Source organism: Lissotriton vulgaris, chromosome 2_1 (genome assembly GCF_964263255.1).
Source record: "Lissotriton vulgaris chromosome 2_1, aLisVul1.2, whole genome shotgun sequence".
Lineage (NCBI taxonomy): Eukaryota > Metazoa > Chordata > Amphibia > Caudata > Salamandridae > Lissotriton > Lissotriton vulgaris.
The window spans coordinates 30,417,167-30,439,375 of record NC_141687.1 but is presented as its reverse complement, the minus strand read 5'-3'; the positions used below and the strand labels follow the sequence as shown (position 1 = coordinate 30,439,375).

General features: G+C 46.5%; 1 protein-coding gene across 1 annotated transcript in view; it reads right to left on the bottom strand.

The window, feature by feature from the left end:
• The window catches only part of LOC147729496 (adenylate cyclase type 10-like), a 573,747-nt gene extending 552,239 nt beyond the window's left edge, over positions 1-21,508 (bottom strand). The window contains exons 1-2 of the mRNA XM_086954004.1: positions 21,471-21,508; positions 16,333-16,448 (exon numbers count right to left, since the gene is read on the bottom strand). Coding sequence (XP_086810130.1) covers positions 16,333-16,448; positions 21,471-21,508 — 154 coding nt within the window. The remainder of the gene's footprint in view (positions 1-16,332; positions 16,449-21,470) is intronic.
• Between the last annotated feature and the right edge of the window lie 701 nt (positions 21,509-22,209).

The following is a 22,209-nucleotide window of genomic DNA, read 5'->3' as shown; positions in this document are numbered from 1 at the left end:
GAGGGGATTGCAGGTATGGCAACGAAAGTTGCACTTGCACTTCCAGTGACTTCATCGCATCCCGGTAAAGCCTTAGAGGCAAACGCAGGACCTTGGTCAGAATGGAAGGTGCCACTGGCAAATGTCCTGACAAAGACATGCAAATCTTTAATGCCAGTTCGAGCCTCAGCAGTACGTTGCAGCCAAACCCAAAGGAATCCAAGATATGTTTAAGAGCAGTATCAGATGTCAAAGGACAGCAGTGATCAAGATAAGTACAACCAAAGGGTTGATTTGAAATGTAAAGTTGAGTATGAGGTGGATGAGCAACAGTACAAGGTTTAATTTGTTGACAAATGTCACAAGAAAGTACATATTTATATGCTTGCTGATATAAACCAAGCCACCAGAAACGGTGTTGTAAAAGAGACACTGTTGCTGTTACTTCAGCATGCGCAAAAGCTACGCCTTCTTGAGTGTCAATGATCAAAGAAACTCTGCGTTCCTCGCTGGGAATCAGCCGATCCCCAACAGACGGGATATTTGCAAATGTGACTTGATCGCAAGACAAGTGATATGATTAAAGTGAAGGGAAACCTTGGGGAAGCTCTGTTCCCTCTGTCGTTGCAGCTATAGCCACCAAAATATCATCATTAATTTTAGTCATAGACCTTGTGACTGCTGCTACTGAACAAGTGGCTACTGCAGATTTGGCTGCCTCATCAGCCAGTGAATTAAACACCACATGTGCTCCCACAAGCTGATGGCCCAAAGTATGGATAACATGTGTGAGCGGCAAACGTTCCTTAAATGCGGCCCCTCGGACCCAAAGCATTTTATGCTTATTTGCGCAACCTTTAGAATCACAAAAATAATTTTTTGTCCCAAAGAAGAAATTTTCATTGAAGGATTGTACACAGTAAAACAAATCGCAAGTGTAGGAACATCTGGATCAGCAAATTCAAGGGCCAAAACCAAAGCACGAAGCTCTGCAAATTGAGCAATGCAATCACCAAGAGACTGTGTGTGTACTAAGGATGATTTAAAACCCCATCTACAATCTTTCCTGAGGCAATAGTGCAGGCAGCAGAATAAGCATGTTTAGAACCAATGGCTGGCTGTGCAGATCCATCAGTGTAAATAATGCATTTGTACTGATCAAGTGGGAGCAAAGATAAAGGAGGAGGATGAACATGTTCATATTATAAAAACTCCTTTGTCTGTAAAGAAGGATCAAAGATAAAGTTGACATCAGCTGACGTCAAAGAACTAGCCCATTGTATCCATCGTGAATGCAAGGCTTTGGAATTTGGAACACTATCTTTTGTAACTGCATCGAAAGCAGGTACCGGCACAACCTTAAAAATGTGTTTACCCTGAGCCAGAGAGTGCTCTTTCAGAATCGCCATCTGGACAGCTGTTCAAATTTTGAAGTAAACAATGTGATTTATAAGCAATGGGGAGGTTTCCCCTTCATTGAACACCAAGTAAGTAAAACCCAACGTGCATGGTACAATCCTTATGACTACATTTGTAGAATTGTCCTGTGTTGACAAGAAGTTGGTCGCAAGCATATCAGACTGCAGAGACCGAGGAAAATGTTCCGGAAGCCAACAGGAAGCCCAGAAAGTAGATTGTCTTAATGAATAAAGAGGTTTGATACGCTGGGCATAATCAGGAATGTAGGTCCTCTCGAAATTCTAAAAACCCATCTATTATTGCAATTTTTTAAGGGTAAATGGAGGTTGCAATTATGCAAATTTCTCCAGGAAGTGGGGTGCCAACCCCCTACCTTTATTTTTTAGTTTGTAACCACGAAAAAGTACCGCCAAGAAGGCGATGTGAGACTTAGCAAAATTGAGTTTGTAACCAAAGTTTGCAAAATGTGTGATAATGAGGTCTACTCGCAAGAGATGCAGCTGTAATTCATCATCCATCAAGTATATGAAGGCATCAGGGGCGATCACATGCAAAAGGGATACTATGCATGCCAAAAACACACCAGGGACATTCTTATATCCCATAGGCAATCTTGCATATTGGTGCTGATTGCCTAAAGCACTGAATGCGGTCAAATCGTGGCTCTCAGGAGTCAGAGAGTGGCTGAAAAATCCATTGGAAATTTCCAAGGTGGTGTTATATTTTTTGCGAACAATGTTATTCACTAACGTAGAGCTATGTGTGTTTTGAACCTCAAAGATTCGAACGTGACTGTTTAAATGTCTGTAATCTAAAACTATGTGATATGAACTGGTTTCAATATAGGAAAAAAGAGTATTAGTCATAGTTGAAACACAGGGTACAATCACACACTGACATTCCATTTGGGTCAAGATTTCACCTACGGGCACTTTAGCGTCTCGTCTGTTTGGATACTGTGGTTGGGGCTGAGGTGTAGCACGCAAAGCAATCACAATAACTAGGGAACCCTTGTCCCAACCTGGCTGATTGCTATATAATGCCGGGGCTAAGGCTAATGCCCAATTAGAGGCATAAGCCCTTTTGTCATCATCAGGAAAATATTTCTTTTAAACTAGGAAGAATAAAATGTTCCTCTCTGGAGAAAGGGAGGCCATTCAACCTCCGCTATTACAGAAGTGAGGTTTTCCCAAAACACTGCTTTAAATATTAGTTTAATATCACCTTCAATTCAGAGGGTCGCTTCGTAAAAGTCTATCTGGAGGAATGACTCGAATGTCAGCTTCCCTAATGTAATAAACATGTCAGTTGCTTTCGCCTCCAGATGCTGGTGGAGTGTCTGCCGCACTATGGTAACTTCTGCTGCGCTGTCCAGGAGGGTCACCGCCCAACTCAAGTCGAGGAGCGGGGTTCTCACCGTCTGAGGCATACTTTGCAGTCAAAGCAGCACATTATTTATTCTGAAATGGGACATGATATTGAGGTGGTTTCCCCTGCCTGACTTTTACATCAAACTGGCCCTGCGGGTCGCGTCTCACTTGCACAGACTCGCCTTCTGTGCGATCCTGTCACCCTCCTCCGCCGAACTGTTGATCCAATGTTTTCTTTTTTGTTGCAGAGTTTTATATAGCGCAAACTTAACCCGAATCTGAATCGGGTATCGGAGTGCTCTACATAGCACCAATTAAGTTACATGAGGACACACATTCATTTTTTATTTTTTTTTGGTAGGCACAGGGAGATTAAGGGGCATATGTATCAAAGGATACATTTGCAATTCTCAAATAGCGATATTTTTGAGAATCGCTATTTGAGAATCGCAAAACGCTATGTATGTCGGATTTGCAAATCATTTTGCGAATCCTAAATATTCCTTAATTGCGAATCGCAAATTGCGATTCACAATTAAGGAATACCTCCCTATTCATTCCTATGGACCTAGAGGCCCATAGGAATGAATGGGAAGACATTCTTAATTTGAGATTCTCAATTAGAGAATCGCAAATTGAGAATGCAATTTCAAGGGTGCCAGGGTGTCAAAAGGACACCCTGTTGCACCCCTGAAATGTACATGTGTGCACATGTGGCACACATACATGCCCTAAGGCGATGTTTGTGCGCCACATGGCACTTTGAAAAATGCAATAAAGTTAATTTTTCAAAGAAATCGCAAATTACCACCACCTTGAAGTTGGTGGTAATTTGCGATTTGTTAAGGAGAAATCGCACAACTTGCATTTTTTACATCGCATTTAAGAAATCGCAAATTGCGATTCTTTATCTGCTTTCGTAAAATAAGGAATCGCAAATTTTGTGATTCCCTATTTTGCGAGGGCCTTTTGGGATGATACATCCCAAAAAGCTTTTTCCCGTTCGCAAACGGGCCGATTCTGAGAATCGGGCTGTTTCCGAACGGGAAATGGGCTTCATACATATGCCCCTAAGTGATTTGCCCGGAATCACAGGATGTTTAGTGTCATTACCGAGACTCAAACTCAGTTCCCCAGGTCCGAGGTCGAGCCCCTTAGCCGTAAGGCCAACTCCTCTCCCCTAAAAGGAATGAGGAGAACGAGGATCAGGAACCTGGAACATCTCAGGTGTCCTAGTTTTAGAGAGGTCACACAAATCATATCTCTGTTCAGAAGCCTCAAGTGGGGGTATGCTAGCACGTCAACCAGGCTTCTGTTGTTACTTGTTGCTGCTGCTGATTTTTATTCCAAGCCTTTTTAGGAAAGACTGGGCAACTCTCCCTCTCTGGAGGGAGCTTATTCAGTACCTGAGTAAAAGGTCTTACTCACAAACTATTGCGCTGCCGACCAACGTCCGCCATAGCCAATGGGCGCTGGCACATTTGCAAGTAAACTGTCTCACCTTTGATGTTGGCTAGAATCATATCGGCGATGATAGGAATATTCCCACTAATCTCATCCCCAATTCTAGGGCTGGACATCCCCTTGTTCATCCTGTACCTTTTTTTTGGAGGGACTGACAAACCACAGTGCATACACAGAAGCAAACACCGTCCTCCAGGGGGTGCAATCCGCTAAAGTGGCAAATCATCTCTATTCTGAAATCGCCCGCCCATCACTGAATTAACAATGACTGGGCGTATGACAAGGCCACCGCCTTGTCCAGGCGGAGGAGGCGCAGCTCCTACCGGAGCCACTTGAATCGCACGCAACATTAACTGGATCACACTTCTGTGAATATGAACCAGGGCTGTATGTAACTAACGTAGCTCTGCGAGTGTAACATTAAGCTAATTTAGATGCAGTGTAAAACCTGCCAAAACAGGCCACATGGCCTCACCGACTGATAAGGGGCCTATACGGACCACAGAAACAGCGTGAAGAAGGGAGCCTTGAAACCAAATGGTATGCTCCCAGGAGTCCACTGAACTTCTAGCAATTCATAAGTGCCTTAAGCCCGTGGCACTGCGGCTGCTGTATATTCATGAAACAAATTATCATTTTCATCAACTGGTAGAAATATAACCCAAGAGTAAAAGACCTTGAAGCGTTAAGCTTCGACAACAAAGATAAAGTAAGGCCCTGCATAAGGGACTCCACGGTGAGTCAAGAATGCCATAACCGCCGCGCAGTTAAGTGCCTCAATAGCGACTCCCATTATGAAAATGGAAAAGGCTTAACCAGAGGAAAGGAAGCACAAAACCGGGTTGAAAGAGAGAAACAAAAACTTTTAAAATTCAAGCTTGAAAAACCTATAATATACAAATATAGGAGGCTAAGCCCCCCCCCACCACGGATATCTCTGTAAATTGGTGAAAGGGTATTATTGACAAGCACACGCGCTACTCAGGGGTCTCATGAATGAATAAGTACCAGACTAAACATTGGTGCACCAGGGAATATTACCCACCGGCTACGGTGGGAGACTTTTCCTATTTAGCCAACATAAACAGCACACGTAATAGATTTATACTGCCAAGATTCCGCACTAATTTCATTCCCTTAATGCTTGGTTATCCAGAAAAAACATACAACCATTCCAATCTGATCATGTGCCTGTGTGATAATGTATCACCCCAAACCGAGCTGCACATAGTTTTATTCTGTGATCTCTATGAGAGCGAAAGGAAGGCCTACCTGAAGCCAATTCTAAAGAGAAATGGGTCACAAGAAGTGCCGGTAGTATTATTCTTTTTAAAAACACTACCTGTCCCCTTGGTTTGCTACTCTGTAGCAACATTCTTATGTGCCTGTATGTGTGCCTGTATGAAGAAGAGGAAGGGGTTGACATTTAGCTCATTAAGCTGATCGTACATTTTAATGAACTAATATCTGAGAACGAATTGCCTTTTTTATTATGTTTTTAATGCATTAACATCTTATTCTAGGATCATGAAGAACATTTTTGTAATTTTAATGATAATATTTTTGTAACAACATTTTTATTGATGCATTTATTATGCGTGCTTTTATGATCATTTCTAATATGATCGAATAAAGATGATGATGATGATGATGGTGCGCCATGTTTCAGGGATTCCGCACAAACACAGAACTATGCGCAGGATTATAGGACCTTTATGTATAGGGACTGGGTCTTCCTACCACCTTAGTCCCACGAGCCCAGGACTGACTACCTATAGTGTGTCACTTGCTCTCCTACTCACTCACAGAGAAACAAATGATTAGACATCCCAGAACACAACACTCCCAGATCTCCCAGGAATTTCGGTAACAAGACACACCCTTTGGCTCGCACACTTGTAATTGTCCACAGTAAGATCTGACAGACACAAAACAGTTTAAAATATTCCTTTCAACTAACGTGCCCTAACATGCAGTATACATGCTACAATAAGCAGGAAAATGCATAGTACAAGTATTGTCAGCATAGCAACTAGTTCATAAATCATGAAGGGAGATGCCATTATGGAAAGAAAATAGAGCCTAACCTCCCTCCCCTTGCTACGGAGCAGTATTATTATATGTTAGAAGAGCTCTGGGCTCTGTCAGTAGACCCCCATACCTTAGCCTAAAGATGGTAGATCTACATAATAGGTGCAGTCTCACTCTTCTCTATGGAAAGGTCCCTCTACCAGTGTGTGCTACCTATTCATGCATCCCACTAAAAACCAAAGAACATTGTCCAAACAACAGCTGCATCAGTGTGTTTTGTCTAAGGGCTAAGGTCTGGTCAGAACAAAAAAACAAGGGGCATTGTTGTTCGCCCTTGCACACAATGTTCAGTCAAAATCCAAGGAACATGCAGAGAGTGAACATAATGATGAGTTCTCATGTGGAAGCAGTCATAAATAATATTGCAAAACAAAGACGTAGTAACATGCACAAAGCAACATGCAGGCTGAAACATGCTCATGCTAACTTAAGACGACAATGTCCCTTTGGGCCACGTAACACTGGAGCAGGTGGCAGTTGAGGAGGTCTCCGTGCTGAGGCTGCAGGCGATGTTGAGGAGTTAGGGGGGTGTCAATCCATAATGGAGATGGGCTTTCGAGGGCTAGGGAACCTCACTGGGACTGGTGGGCCACTAAGACTCGTGCCAGAGGCGTCTGTCCAGAGGTGGAACCAGGAGCAGGGTTTCGCGGTTCTTCTGGTCACAAAGGCCTTTACTTTAAAGCTGTTGCTGGTGAACAGATCTGCTGTTTTTGGGAGATCCTGATCTTTGTCGAAAGCAGGCAGTACTCCCAAGGTTGTGGAGGTTGCTGGGCTGTGGGACAAGTCATCTTTTGGTGCAGGATCATCACGGGCTGCAGACAGGCCGGTAGGACTGGGGTTAAGTCAGTACTTCTCTGCAGTCTTCTCTGCTGGTGCAACTCTGTGCTGTCTGGCCTTTTGTAGGTCATCAGGAACTGAAATGCAGGATCTGGGGATGCCACCTAAATACTAGATTTAGGGGTGTTACAAGGGAGTGACAGGTAGTGGCCAATGGGCCCCTTACCATGGGGTGTCTACACTCTATTATGCCCCCCTCCTGTGGGAGGAGGACATAGATCTAGCCCTGAATGGATAAGCCCCACCATCTTCAAGATATTGGGCACTGAAATGTGTACTTCCCCTCGCCTCCTGCACCTGAGGGGTGTAGTTGGCAAAGGGTTACACACCTCCTACTCTAGTTGATTTTTCCCACCTGTTCTCCCGCCAAAGGGGGGTGAGGACAGGAAGGGGGGGGCCTGCTCCTTTCAACAGGAGAGCCTGTGGTAGCGTTACAAAGGTGACGAGGCCTTTGAAGCTCCCAGCGACAATGGCGCTTCCTGACCAGGGTGGAGGTGTGAACAACTTCTCCCAGGAAATACATTGTTCACGACCTCTGAGTGTACAGGTGCTCACCCCATGAGATCAGAACACTGTCTGGTGGTAGTAGGCTGTCTTAGGTCAGTCGGTGACCACACTAAGGGGTTGGTAGGTTTCAGGAGACTCTTTTAAGGGGCCCTCTGAGTGCAATGTTTAATAAATCTGACATTGGAATCAGTGCAGGTTTATTATGATGAGATGTTTGGTACCAATCATCCCATACTTCAGAGAATCCATCATGGAGCGGGGGAACCCATAATGAAAAGTGTACAGCCCATGTACTTACTATGGCTACCCTGGTCACTTACAATATCCCGGATCGACAGGGATATTGCAGGGGTACATCTGCTGATGCAGAAATGCCCTCATAGGAGATAGTGCACCCTGCCTTAGTGCTACCAAAGCCTTCTATTTGTTGCGGTTTACTTTTCGCAATTCACCTCGTTTCGCGGCCAGATTGGTGGGATATGAGCACACATCTGGACAGCTCGCATCATGGGATATTCCACATTTTGGTAAACATCTCTGAAGCACAGGGTTTCCTCCAGAGCCAAGGAACAGTGGGCCATATGTATCAAGCCTTTTCCCTGTTTGCAAACGGGCAGATTCTCAGAATCGACCGTTTGCGAATTGCAAAAAGCCTTTTGGGATGTATCATCTCAAAAGGCCATTGCAAATATGGAGACCTGCAAAATTTGCGATTCTCTACTATTCGGATGCAGTTAAGGAATTGCAAATTGCGATTCCTTATATTCAATTCTGGAAGCACCAAAAATTTGCTATTTGGCCTTAAGGAATTGAAAATTACCACCAACTTTAAGTTGGTGGTAATTTGCAATTTTCTTTAAAAAAGCACTTTTTTGATGTTTTTAAAAGTGCTATATATCACATATACATGCCCTAAGGGCATGTATGTTCGCCACATGTGCACACATACATATTTCAGGGGTGCAACAGGGGGTCCTTTTGGCACCCTTGCAACCTTGAAATTGCATTCTCAATTTGCGATTCTCTAATTGCTAATCGAAAATTGAGAATGTCTTCCCATTCATTCCTGTGGGCCTCCTAGCCCATAGGAATGAATGGGAAGATATTTCTTATTTGCAAATCTCAATTTGCGATTCGCAAATAAGGAATATGTAGGTTTCGTAACATTTTGAGCAAATCCCACATACATTGCATTTTGCGATTCTCTAATTGCGATTTGCCTAAAAATCGCAATTTGAGAATCGCAAAACCAGAGGCAATAAACAGTGGTCAGAAGAAAGGCTCCATGTGGAGGGGATGTGTGGGGGGAGGGGGGTACTGCTCAGCTTTCCCCGACCTGTCTCCAAATGGAAGGCCAGCTGGCTTGCTTCCATTCCATGCCTGCCTGTGCTATCCGGGACACAGAATAATACAATGAAACCCCTTCTCAGTGCGGCATTAGTGATTAAAGAAACCTTGTTTCTTAAGGGTATATCAATACATATAAATACAGAAATTAATAAATAATTAAACCAATAAATAAATATGTATACATTAAAAGCGCCACACTTGACCACATTTCACTTCAAAGTATTTTAAAGGTAATGACTACTTATGAACAAGCGCCCCTTTCAAGCTTGACTTTTAACTAGTAATGTTATTGACGTGTAGTGGCGAGGTAGTGTTTGGTTCATAATTTTAATAACATTGAAGAACGTTAACATTAGCAGAATGGTTTACTGAATTAATGGATTTACGACAGAAATATACATGTTTGTAACCCGAAGGGGGCACTAAGCCTCCCACATTCACAACTCAGTATAACTAGGCACAGAACTACTAACCAGACTTCAGGACAGGATGGGAATATCTGGACATGTGCTGAAATGGTTTGAATCCTTCCTACAGAATAGAACGCAAAGATTTCTGGTCAACCAGACATTATCACCATCATGCCCTAACTCAATTGGAGTCCCACAAGGATCTACACTATCACCATCACTTTTCAACCTATATGTCGAACCTTTTACAGAGATCCTACGTAACTCAAAGATTTCCTACCATATGTATGCGGACGACACGCAGATATACATCAGGATCACATCTCTGGAAGACATCAAGGTAATGAATAAGGCATCGAAAATATCATTACAACTGGTCGTCAAGGATACCGGGCGGAGGTCCTCCGCGGACATGGAGGGAGGCCGCCGACTCCGGAGAGTCCCTCACCCCGACGAGCAAGTACTTTGTTTGGGTTTCGGGTTAGGCACTCTGCTAAGTTGGGGGGGCGGGCAGTTCTGGGTCCGTCAAGCAGGGGGGCAGGGAGGGGGGAAGTTGGGGATGGGGGGGGTTCGGTTCTTTTGACTTGTTTTACAGGTGAAGATTGGTACCACGAGATGCACACATTGCACAGGGCGTGCGCAGGCCAGGGCCCTGCACCTCACTCCATACGAAACACGGGTTTTCTATACCACGGAAACAATGACACACAATACACGGTCTGGCATAGGGAGGGGGGAACCTGAGACGGGACCTGTGGAGCCACTACAGCTTATGTCCTGGAACGTTAGAGGCCTGGGAGACAAGGTCAAGCGAGGGCTGGTGTTACACAGTATAAAGAGGTTCGGCCCGGCTCTGGTCCTACTGCAAGAAACACACCTCACAGGCACAGCCACACATGCCCTAGATAGGAAAGGCTACCGGATGATTGCCCACTCGAAGTTCACGAAGGGGTCCCGGGGGACAGGAATACTAATGCATCGATCCTCCAAATTTATACTCCAGTCCACGAAGGTAGACACGCAGGGGCGCTTCGCAGCGGCACTGGGGCAGTGGGAGGGGAGGCGGCTGAATGTGGTCTCGGTATACATTCCACCGGCACTACACACGATAGCCTTCCCAGAATTGGGTACATTTCTGTTGGAACTCCCGGAGGGGGACCTCATAATAGGGGGGGATTTCAACGCAGCGGCACATAATACACTAGACAGGTTTCCATCACGAACACAGACACCAGGGCCCTCCCGGCTGCATGATTTCCTGGAAGCGCAGGGCCTGATAGACCTTTGGAGGCACATGCACCCAACGGACCGTCACTACACTTATCACTCAGCGGTCCACGACAGTCTGTCTCGGATCGATTATTTTCTTACCCCGGGGCAGGGGCTCCTCACTGTCGATGATGTACAGATCAAACCAAGGGGCATCTCGGACCATTCCCCGTTGACGCTGACCCTCTCCAACCCAGAGCGGACACAAAAGCGCATATACCCGATATTCCCAGGCTACCTCAGGGTCCCACAGGTGGCCAAAGCTCTTAAAACAGCGACAAGGTGCTACCTAGCAGAAAACACTGGCTCGGTCTCCTCCCCGTCGACCCTCTGGGAAGCCTATAAAACGGTACTCCGAGGTCAAGCAATCTCCACTATAACGAATTACAAACACACTCAGAAAGTAGAACTGCTAGACCTAGAGGACAGACTTGCCGAGGCAAACGAGCTTCATACAGCTGACCCGACCGGGGAAACGCTCCATACACTTCAACTGTGTCAGAGACGCCATGCTGATCTCCTGAGACGTAGAGTGATTGACAACATAGCAGCCACTACGAATAGGATATACGAGGTGGGGGATAAGGCAAGTAAGCTCCTAGCCTGGCTAGAAAAAAAAAGGGAGGGGCAGAAGAGTATCTTACAGCTGAAGGATGGGGAAGGGGCGCTACACACCCGCCCTGCCCAGATAGTGGAACTCCTGGCCGACCATTTCCAGACGGTGTATACCTCTGAGGTAGAGGTTACACGGGAGATGGCGGAAGTGGCGCTTGTGGGGGTGCCCACCCGAACCCTGCTCCCAGATAATGCCGAGGACCTAGAGGCAGACCTGACGGCTGAGGAGGTGCAGGCAGCTATCACGGCACTACGTCCGGGGAAAGCTGTGGGACCTAACGGAATCCCGATTGAATGGTATAAGACCATGTCGGAATCGCTTTCGACCCCATTACTAAACATGTATATAGATAGCTTGGAACGAGGACACCTGCCGCCAGATCAGTGCATGGCCACTATTGTGGCGATCCCGAAACCTGGCAAGCCCCCTGAGGATTGCGGTTCCTATAGACCGATCTCCCTCCTCAATGCTGAAAGCAAGATCCTAGCCAAATTACTGGCAACCAGGCTGTTGCCTCACCTTAGTCACCTTATCCATCCAGACCAATCGGGATTTATGCCACACAGAAGCACGGCGCTGAACCTCAGGCGCCTACACGGTGTTATGGCGAGGGCCCCGTTGTTAAAAACTGATGCAGCAATCCTCTCGTTGGACGCTAAGATGGCGTTTGACTTGGTGGAATGGAGGTACCTTTTTGCAGTCCTACGACATATGGGCTTCGGCCCAAAATTCATAGCGTGGATCAGGCTCCTATATAGTGCTCCCACGGCGCGAGTGACGGCCAACGGCCATCTCTCGAGAATCATTACACTGTCACGGGGCACGAGACAAGGCTGCCCGCTCTCCCCGCTGCTATTTGCCCTGGTGCTTGAGCCATTGGCCACGATTATTAGGACCACACCGCTGCTGCGTGGCATTTCCTGGGGTGAGGGCTGGGAGGACAGAGTGTCCTTATACGCGGACGACATGCTAATCTACCTTGAGAACCCGACAGAGGGAATTCCAGTGCTGCTGGCATTGTGTGAACGACAGGGCATAGCCTCAGGGTACAAGATTAACTGGATGAAGTCGGTGATCTATATGCTGCATGGGCCCCCACCGTGTTTGGAGGTAGACTGCCCCTTGGTGGTGGAAACAATCTCCTTTCGGTATCTAGGGATTCGGATCGCCCGAGATCAGATGACTTTTCAGGATCTCAACCTCAGGCCCCTGCTTGAAAGATTGAAGGCGGACGTACGCCATTGGCAGACACTCCCGCTGACATTACTGGGCAGAGCCGCACTTTTTAAAATGATGGCGCTACCCAGATTCCTATATATTTTGGAAAACACGCCGGCACTGGTCCCACCTTCCTTTTTCAAGCAGATAGCGGGGCAACTGTCAGGCCTATTATGGGGAGATAAACCGGCGAGGGTAGCACAGGCGAAGCTGATTAGGGACTGGTACAGTGGGGGGATTGCACTCCCGAATCTGGAATTGTATTACTGGGCAGCACACCTCAAGGTGATCAACCAATGGATGCATGCGCCGCAGGAGGACCCGGCATACCTAGCGGACAGACGTCAGCTCGGCACTACTACGCTACTTGCCCCGCTCTACAACAAGGGCCTGACAGCAAAACTAATAGGCCCGACTAAGCACACTGTAACTTTATGGCATAAAGCCCAAGCTCGTCTGAAATGGGGGGGGGTGCTTACACAGCTTACACCCTTGTGGGACTCTAAGGCACTGGGCAACTTGAGACGTAGTAAAGGATTTGATCAGTGGGACACTATAGGGATCTCCACGGTGGGGGATCTATGGACACGGGAGGGAGTGGTCCCATTCAACACCCTGAGAGAACAGTATGAGCTGAACACCACTGAGACATACCGCTACATTCAGATTAGGCACGCATTGCTAGCAGTGTTAACACCGGGAACCAACGTCCCGGAATCGGCCCCCTTGGAAGACCGACTACTCACTGATTACATGGAAGCCAGCGCCACCTCCCTCACATATCGCAAATTAATAAAGAACTTGCCTGACCCCTTACAACGCTTGAAAGAGAAGTGGGAGGATGATGTTGGGGACCTGGATGAGACAAATTGGAATGCCGCAATGGCGTCACCTAGAGAGGCGGGAATATCAGCGAGATTCCGTCTGGTACAATTCAAGATACTACACAGAGTATACTACACGCGCACCACACTTCACAAATTCCAGAGGGCAGAACACCCATACTGCTTACGAAATTGTGGGGAGGAGGGCACATTGTTTCACACCCTGTGGTCCTGTCCGTGTATAGCAGAATACTGGAAGCGAGTGGCACGTACGGTCGCCCAGACTTTGCAACTCCCGTTCACTCCAGACCCTAGAATTTGTTTGCTGAATGTGTGGGGCCCGACCGACCTCACGCCACAGGGGCGGCTATGGGTGGTCATAGGGATGATGCTAGCAAAGCGGGACATAGCACAGAAGTGGGGAGTGGCTGAGACACCGACTTTGGCACAGTGGTGTAAAAATATGGACATGATTATGGTGACGGAACGGGCGATATACCAACAGAGGGCAAATCCACGTAAATGGAACAGAATATGGCTACCGTGGAATACATATAGAGGGGAGCCGTGTGAACCATTGCCGGAAGAGGATGAAGGGGATAGCTCAGAGGAAGATGAAGATGCAGAGTGAGACCGGGCATGAGGGGGGTACATGTAGGGAAGGGCACGGGCATACTGGGTCTCCGAAGGTCCCTTAGGCATAAGAGATTAGGCGACTATCTGTGGGGGGAGGGATGTGGAGGCAGACATGCAATGCATAGATGGTAATGTGTAAAAAATACGTTTCTGTAAAACCATGTTACACACCTGGATGTTATCGTTGTTAGTTATAAAAAATGAAAAAGTTGCGATCCGGATGACAGTTGGCGGAATGTTGACGCCACTCGTCGTAATGCCTATGAGACTGAATTTGAAATTGTAATGCAACAATAAAAACAAATTAAAAAAAAAAAAAAAAGAAAATATCATTACAATGGTTAACTAGCAATCACCTGAAGCTAAATGCACAAAAAACGGAATTCCTATTAATCACACTACCGAAGAACTACACAGAAGTGAAGGAATTAACAAAACCGATCACAACACTAAATTGCACCCCTACTCTAGTGGACTCAGTGAAATCACTAGAAATCACACTAGATGAGAACCTAGTCATGAAAGCCCATATCAAAGCAATTGCAAAAAGTGCCCGCTTTCATTTGAACTATATTAGGAAAATGAAACCATTCATTTCTACTGCGGATCTCAAACTAGCAGTCCAATCCCTGGTTATCGCGAGGATTGAATATGGATGTACAACATTAGCAGGTCTACCTAAAATCTCCACAGCACCCCTATAAGCATGTCTCATGGCAGCTGCAAGACTCATCGCCGGATCGAGGAAATTCGACCATATCTCTCCAAACTTGAAAGCGTTAAACTGGCTACCGTACGAAGCCAGGATCCAACTAAAAATGGCATGTATCACCCACAAAGCACCCCATTACAACACACCAAGATACTTGGCCCAGAAAAGTAAGTTATCAGGTGGAAGCAGACCTGCCAGGAGTGCTAAGGAGCTGTTGCTGAGACCACCCATCTTCAGAAAGAAGAAAAATTATGATAGAGCTTTCTCAGGAGCCGCCCCCAGAATATGGAACTCACTCCCTCCAAACATTAGGAAAATCCCAAACACAGCAACATTTAAGAGGGAAGCTAAGATCTTCCTAATGAGTAAGTTCCTACCACAATCAGGATAGGGCATCACTAACATCACAACCTAGGAGTGGCAAACAGAACAACAATTTAAGAAAAGAGAAAATCGCCAGCGATACTGAAGAGAACATCGGAAGTTACTATTCCACACCTGGTTCAGGAAGGGAGACTACACGGGGAAAATACATGACAGAACTTCTGAAATGGGAAGTTCCAGTACTCCTTGATACCAAACTTTATCTAACATGTCTGTTTATACTTTGTTAATATTTATTGCTGTACAATTACCCAAATCTTTTCATTGTGAAACGTCGACTATGCAAAATGTATCGCTAACCTACCTCAAGTAATGTGAAGCGCTCTGATACCTAAGGGTCACGTTCGCGCTATACAAAACTCTTTAAATAATGTGTTTTTCCATGTTGATACATAAGACACAAGGATGATATTTCATGGAGATTCTGTATGAACGTTAGACAGACAGCCCCCCTTGTACCTGGACCTCTGCTCTTTAACGTGATGGAAAACGAGCTCAGGATGCAGCAGTTACTAATGCTGCAGCGCCCTGCTCCCTCTCGTCCACAAAAAAACAAACACTGACAAAGCCAAATGGCTCTCACATATGCAAGAGCTTTTTGGCTTTGTCAATATTCTTTTAACTGCAGGCAACATGGCTAAAAGTAATGGGAAAAAGGCGCTATGACACACTAGCGGTGTCATATCACTATTTTCTTCCCTTACTTTTAGCCATGTTGCACGGTGGCCATGGTGCCGTGCAACATGGTTAAAAAGCATAGACAAACCTATAGGATATCGTATAGGCAAGACCTATTTGCTTTTCATTGATTGTTTTTCTTGGTCTTGTGCTGGCTGAAGGATTGTGTTTTGTTCAGTCAGAGCAGGGTTCTCCAAAGTCAGTCCTGGAGGGCCGGATCTGTGCCAGGTTTTTAAGATAACTACATGTATCTAAATGGGGATATGTTAAAAAATCTGGCATGGATCCGGCCCTCTAGGACCGAGTTAGGAGAACACTGATCCAGAGAGTAAAGAGTGGAAGGGGTTTTAACTATTTAATGCACAAACACCAGAGAACTGAGCTGAGAGTGGAAGTGACTTTTTCAATGGCCATAGGACCCTGGTGAATGGATGCCTGTTGGTCTGTGAGGACTGTCTGGAAGTCCCGAGCAAGGCTGCATGAACTGAGCTAGGTTTGGCTGTTCAGAACGGTCAGGGACCCCAATTCCTGTTGACCCTGCGAGATCTTCTCAGCCTCTAACACTCACCGCCTTGAAGGAGGATCTCCAGGCACACGATGTTGAACCAGGCTTGCGCAATGATTGTCGAGTTCTTCGTTATGACCTCCTCCAACAAAGTCACAACTTCAATGCACTCTTCATACCTGCACCAAGACAACAGTAAAGCCAGTCAGTTACAAGGCGGTGTACACTGTGCCTTGTTGGCAAGAACATCAGGCAGTCCAACTTTTATTAGCATGCTGGGGGCTCTTATCATAGGCTTAGTGGTGTGGAAGGGGGGGCGAGATCTTGTTCATCCTCAGCTTTTTAAACCGGTTAACTGAGGCAGTGGATGGACCTGTCATCCAAGGCTCACAGTGAACTCACACTCTACGCCAGGCTTTATTTTCTCACTCTTTTTGCACTTGGAACGATTATGGACAGAGAGGTGGTATGGGCATCAAGTTTGATGGAAGTAGATCAGCTCTGCTCCAAGCTGCTGGTGCAGGATTTGCACACTTGCACTGATGATGTGCAAGCACCTTTCGTGAAAGCTTCCCCTCCCTTGCGCAGGTACAAAGCTTCACCAGTTCTTACTTTAAACAAGCATTGACAAAACCAACAGATCGAACTCTAACATGCTAACCCATAGAAACACAGGCATGAACAAATGCTGTTTGCATGTATTAGCAATTTAAAACCAGATTTACTCGCTTTGGCATTGCTTGCTTCAAATCTTTTTTTTTGGCTGTCAAGTGCCATCGTCTTAAATATATCACACTACACAGCAGGGAAATACACTGGCTCCCGATATACAAAAACGCTCAATCCAAGTTCGTCACACACACATTCAAAGCACTACACAACTCAGGCCCCAGCTACCTGACCAGTTGGATCGCTTTCCACCAACCACCCAGACACGTCTGCTCGCACTTTCCATACATACCCAGACCAGATCAGGAGGATGGGGCATAGGCTGCAGCAGACCTTGAAGATAATACAGGCTTGTATGGTAAGTCAAAATAACTTCTTTAGCGTGTGGCTGATGCGTTGGATTTCAGTCTCTTGTAAAAGGCATCCTTGAAGGATGCCTTTTAGTGGTGCAAGAGGGGTCTCTGGAATACAGTTGAGTAAGGCCTTGCGTGCATCGAGATGGGAGAGACTAGGGCTTGAAATGCCATTCTGAAGTTGTCTCCTTGAAGGAAAGGTTTGAGAGAGAGTGGGAACTATACGGTTTGGTCTTTTTCGCATTGTGTTCTTCGCATTGTGCTCTTCAAACTGTGGAACGCCCTCCCTGGGAACCTCCGCCACGCTGATTCAGAGACTAACTTCAGGAAAGCGCTGGAGACGTGGCTCTTTAGGTCAGACTAATGCATGGGACCAGTGCTTGGACCTCCTATGTGCGTACTGCCTGCTGCTGGAGCGCCGGGACGCCTCTGCTGGGGGTAGCTGTTCGCGCTTTATAAGTGCCAGTATTATTATTATTATTATTATTCGCATTGAGAGGTCGGAGCGGCGGGCGGATCTGAAGGTCATGGTCATGGTATTTGCCGCAATGTTAAGAGTGGATCCCCACCGCTTGCTTTGTGAGGACCACAGGGGTGCTCCTGGATCCAGAGGTTCAATTCTCATGCTCAGATGGATCCTATCATTGCTTCAGAGTTGCCAGTAACTGACTTGGTTGCTAATGTGAATGATGCTCTTCTCCCCAAATTCACAGCAAGGGGAGAGAAGGCTGTGGGTGGGATGCTTTCTCCTGCCCCTGCCTTGAGCCTTATGTCTTATTAATCGAAGTTTATAGAGCTCCTGTCTGGCAAAGGGCTATTGGCGCCGGTAGGTAATTCCCCGGAGATGACACTGAGCACTGAGAGCGGCACAACTTGTCAAATTGTCAGAGTAGCCAGGTCTTAAAGCCCAGGATCCTCTGTGCCTTTCCCCTTTTCCTTCTAACCCTGAGCAGGCTAGAGAGAGAAAGCTGCAGTCATTCGGATTCCTCCCTTTAGGGTCGCTTTTCCTTGTTTCCTCCGATGTCTCAGATGGCCTGCCCATACTAGGGTTTGCAAGAGTTCATTCTGTCCTGGATTTTCCAGACCTGCCCCAGGAGAGCCTTCTTTATCTTTGCTAACCCGCCTGGCCAGCATGTTGAGCAGCATGGCCTACAGGGAAGGGGTTTGCTGGGAGCACCAGCTGTGGATGTGCAAGCTTCCAGGAAATGTCGGCTCTTAAGTCTTCTTCACGTTACTGGAGGTCATTTAGAAAAAGCTGTCTCAGGCAACTCGATGTGATCATTTGCTTAGAGAATGCTGTGTTCTGCCTTCAGGATGGCTACTCTAGGAATCCAATGGGAAGAAAGGAAAGGGCTTAGAAAAAGGAGTGGGAGTTCAAAAGATTGCAAGTCTACGAGAGCTCTGGTTTCTAGGGGGATCTTTGGTTAGTTCTGGGTGTGCTCGAAATTCTCCCTCTTTACATCTGACTAGCAGCCCGTCCCGACGTTGTCCGGGTATGAATTGCTGCCGGCCAGTAGTATATTGTTTTGTAGGATTCCGTTTTGATAGCATTTCTTATCTGTGACAGGCCTGTGAAACGCTCCGATTCACAGTGCACTGCTGATGCACTTAAGAGTGCGCGTTCAGTAGTACTCGACAACATAGCATGAGCACAATTTACATTACAGAAGAACACATTCATTTGTGGTAGGCACGGGGAGACAAAGCGATTTGCCTGGAATCACAGGATGTTGAGCTCATGCCGAGATTCGAACGTAGCTCAGCTCTAAAGTTCGCAATTCTAGAACTTGTGGCGGGAGATGTGTCTAAAAGCATATGTCGGTGCTGGCCATCAATGAGAGAGACCTGTGCATTTTTCAAATGGGTGGTGAAAAAATATGAGTATGTTGCTGGAGATGTGGGCCGCCGTGCCACCAATGTACTTACCGGGGTAGGGTAAACACCCATTATTCCGCAACTTTCTTTCCGCATACCATCACTCCGCATACTTTCATTACGAAAGTACCATGACTCCGCAATGCCATTATAACGCATGGCATTACATTTTATATGCTTTTACCACGCATACATTTACAACGAAATTCGTTGTAAATGCATGAATGGTAAAAGCATGTTTTTTTATGTTTGGATAAGGTAAGTATGGGTATTGGGGTATATGTTTTTTGGGGAACTGAGGTATATGTTTTGGGGTATTTGGGTATTTTAAGGGTTCAGATATAGTCTGGGGTTATGGGGTACAGGGGTAGTTTTAGGGTGTAGGGATAGGTATGGGTTTTGGAGTACAGGGGTATTTTTAGGGTTCAGGGCTAGGTTAGGGTTTTGGGGCATAGGGGTATTTTTAGGGTTCAGGGGTAGGTTTGGGTTTTGGGGTACAGGGGTATTTTAAGGGTTCAGGGCTAGGTTTGGGGGTACAGGGGTATTTTAAGGGTTCAGGGCTAGGTTTGGGTTTTGGGGTACAGGGGTATTTTAGGGTTCAGGGTTAGGTTTGGGTTTGGGGTACAGGGTTATTTTTAGGGTTCAGGGGTAGGTTTGGGTTTTGGGGTACAGGGGTATTTTAAGGGTTCAGGGCTAGGTTTGTGTTTTGGGGTACAGGGGTATTTTAGGGTTCAGGGGAAAGCTTGGATTTTGGAGTACAGTGGTATTTTTAGGGTTTAGGGCTAGGTTTGGGTTTTGGGGTACAGGGGTATTTTTAGGGTTCAATGGTAGGTTTGGGTTTTGAGGTACAGGGGGATTTATAGGGTTCAGGGCTAGGTTTGGGTTTTGGGGTACAGGGGTATTTTTAGGGTTTATGGATAGGTTTGGGTTTTGGGTACAGGGTATATTTATAGGGTTAAGATGGGTTAGTGTTTAAGGGTGTTGAGGGAAATTTAAGGAGTAAGGGTGGGTTATGATTATGGGGTGCAGGGGTATTTAAAGGGAGCAGGGTGGGATTAGCACACGATATGAGACATGGCATGAAGGGCGGAACGTACCACGTATGTATGTATGTATTTAATGCTTGTTAAGCGCGGCTTTCACCCAAAAGGGTATCCTGGCCCTGAGACCATATCTAATCATCAGATGAAGTAGGCTACATTACTCTAGGGAACAGGTGGGTCTTAAGGTCCCTTTTAAACGAGGACAGATCATGGCTACTCCTCAAAGCCAGAGGTAGAGTATTCCATAATGTGGCGGCCGTAAAGCTGAAGGCGCGGCCGCCCATCCTCGCTCTGTTTAATATGGGGATCCTCACCAGGAACGCAGAGGAGGATCTCAAAGGTCTGGCGGCTTGATACCAGGAAAAAAGATTTTGCAGTGTTATTGGTCCTAGTCCGTGCAGAGCCCTAAATACAAGACAAAGAGCTTTAAAAGCGATCCTCTGCTGGACCGGTAGCCAATGAAGGTCGGCTAGAGCTGCCGATGAAGAAGCAGACCGTGGTCGGGACAAAGCCATGTTCTGAATCCTTTGCAACTTTAGGATCAGAGTCTTGGGAGCTCCCAGAAGTAGTGCGTTGCAGTAGTCTAACCTACTGAGGATAGAACTATGCACTACCTCAGCTCTGGCCCCCCGAGGAAGAATTGGCAGATTTTTTCCTAGGGCACGAAGCAGGCCCATACATGTCGCTGCCGTCCTGTTTACAGAGGCATCGAGCTGTAAATTGGGTTCAAACAGAACTCCTAAATTACGAGTCGATTCTGCAGCTTCCACCGAGCCCGGGATAGAGATTGGCCAAAAATCATCCGGTAATGCACGAGGAAGGCGGTTTAAAGAGCAGTGGAGCACCTCTGTTTTTGACCCATTAAATTGGAGTGAGTTGGCTCGCAACCATGCTGCTGTAGCCGACATACAACGGTGAAAAGTGTCCCTTGAAATTATCTCCGATCCTTCAAATGAAAAAATCAACTGAGTGTCATCGGCATAATTGATGACTGATATGCCGAATTACTTTATCAGATCAACCAGGGGTCGGAGATATAAATTAAAAAGGATCGGACTGATCGCCAACCCTTGAGGGACTCCTTGATTCACCTGTCGTGTGGCTGATCGAAATGGTGGTAATGCCACAGCTTGTTGTCTGTTGTCAAGATAAGATGTGAGCCAGACCGCTCACTCCCACGCTCCGAAGACGGCCAAGTAGAACTTCATGGTCTACTGTGTCGAACGCGGCCGACATGTCAAGCAGCACCAAAAATGCTGACTTGCCCCTGTCGACACTCGTCCGTAGGTCATCCAACATGGTGACCAGTGCGGTCTCGGTGCCATGGGCCGGTCTGAAGCCAAAGTGGACCGCATCCAGACAGAAGTTTGTTTCTAGGAAGTTAGACAAGGCTCTCGTGACCCACCTCTCAAGAATTTTTTATGCTGTGGTCAGCGATTGGCAGCAGATGGAATGAAGTGGTGGAAACAACTCATCTTGAAATGCCTTCCAGATCTTATGGGGCATTGGATCAAGTGGTGATCTTGAAGATACGCCATTGGCCAAGACACAAAATTCCTCTAACGAGGGAATAGGAAAACAGGACAACCGAGGGGAATCTTCCTTGATGTTATCCAAGTGATCGGAAGAATCCAGAGGGAAAGAAATAGACGACACAGACTGTCCAGATGCTATAAGACCAGTCAAAATGGTCCTGATTTTCTCCTCGAATGCGAGGGCCAGCGAGTCACATAATTCCTGAGAAGCCGGAATAGCTGGCACTGTACACGATGGGTTGGATAAGTTATTATCCAACCCCCAGCGTTTGTCACGCCCCCAGCACACGCCCACAGCACAACGCAGATACGCCCACAAGGGACTACTTTGCTGGCACAGTTCTTTTACCTTTTAAATGTACATGGTGGGCGTCTGCATAGCCTATGTCCTTCTGCTGCAACTGCCCTTTCCAATGCTGTATTGGGTGTTGTGATTGGTGCTGTAGTTTCTGAGATTACCCGCCT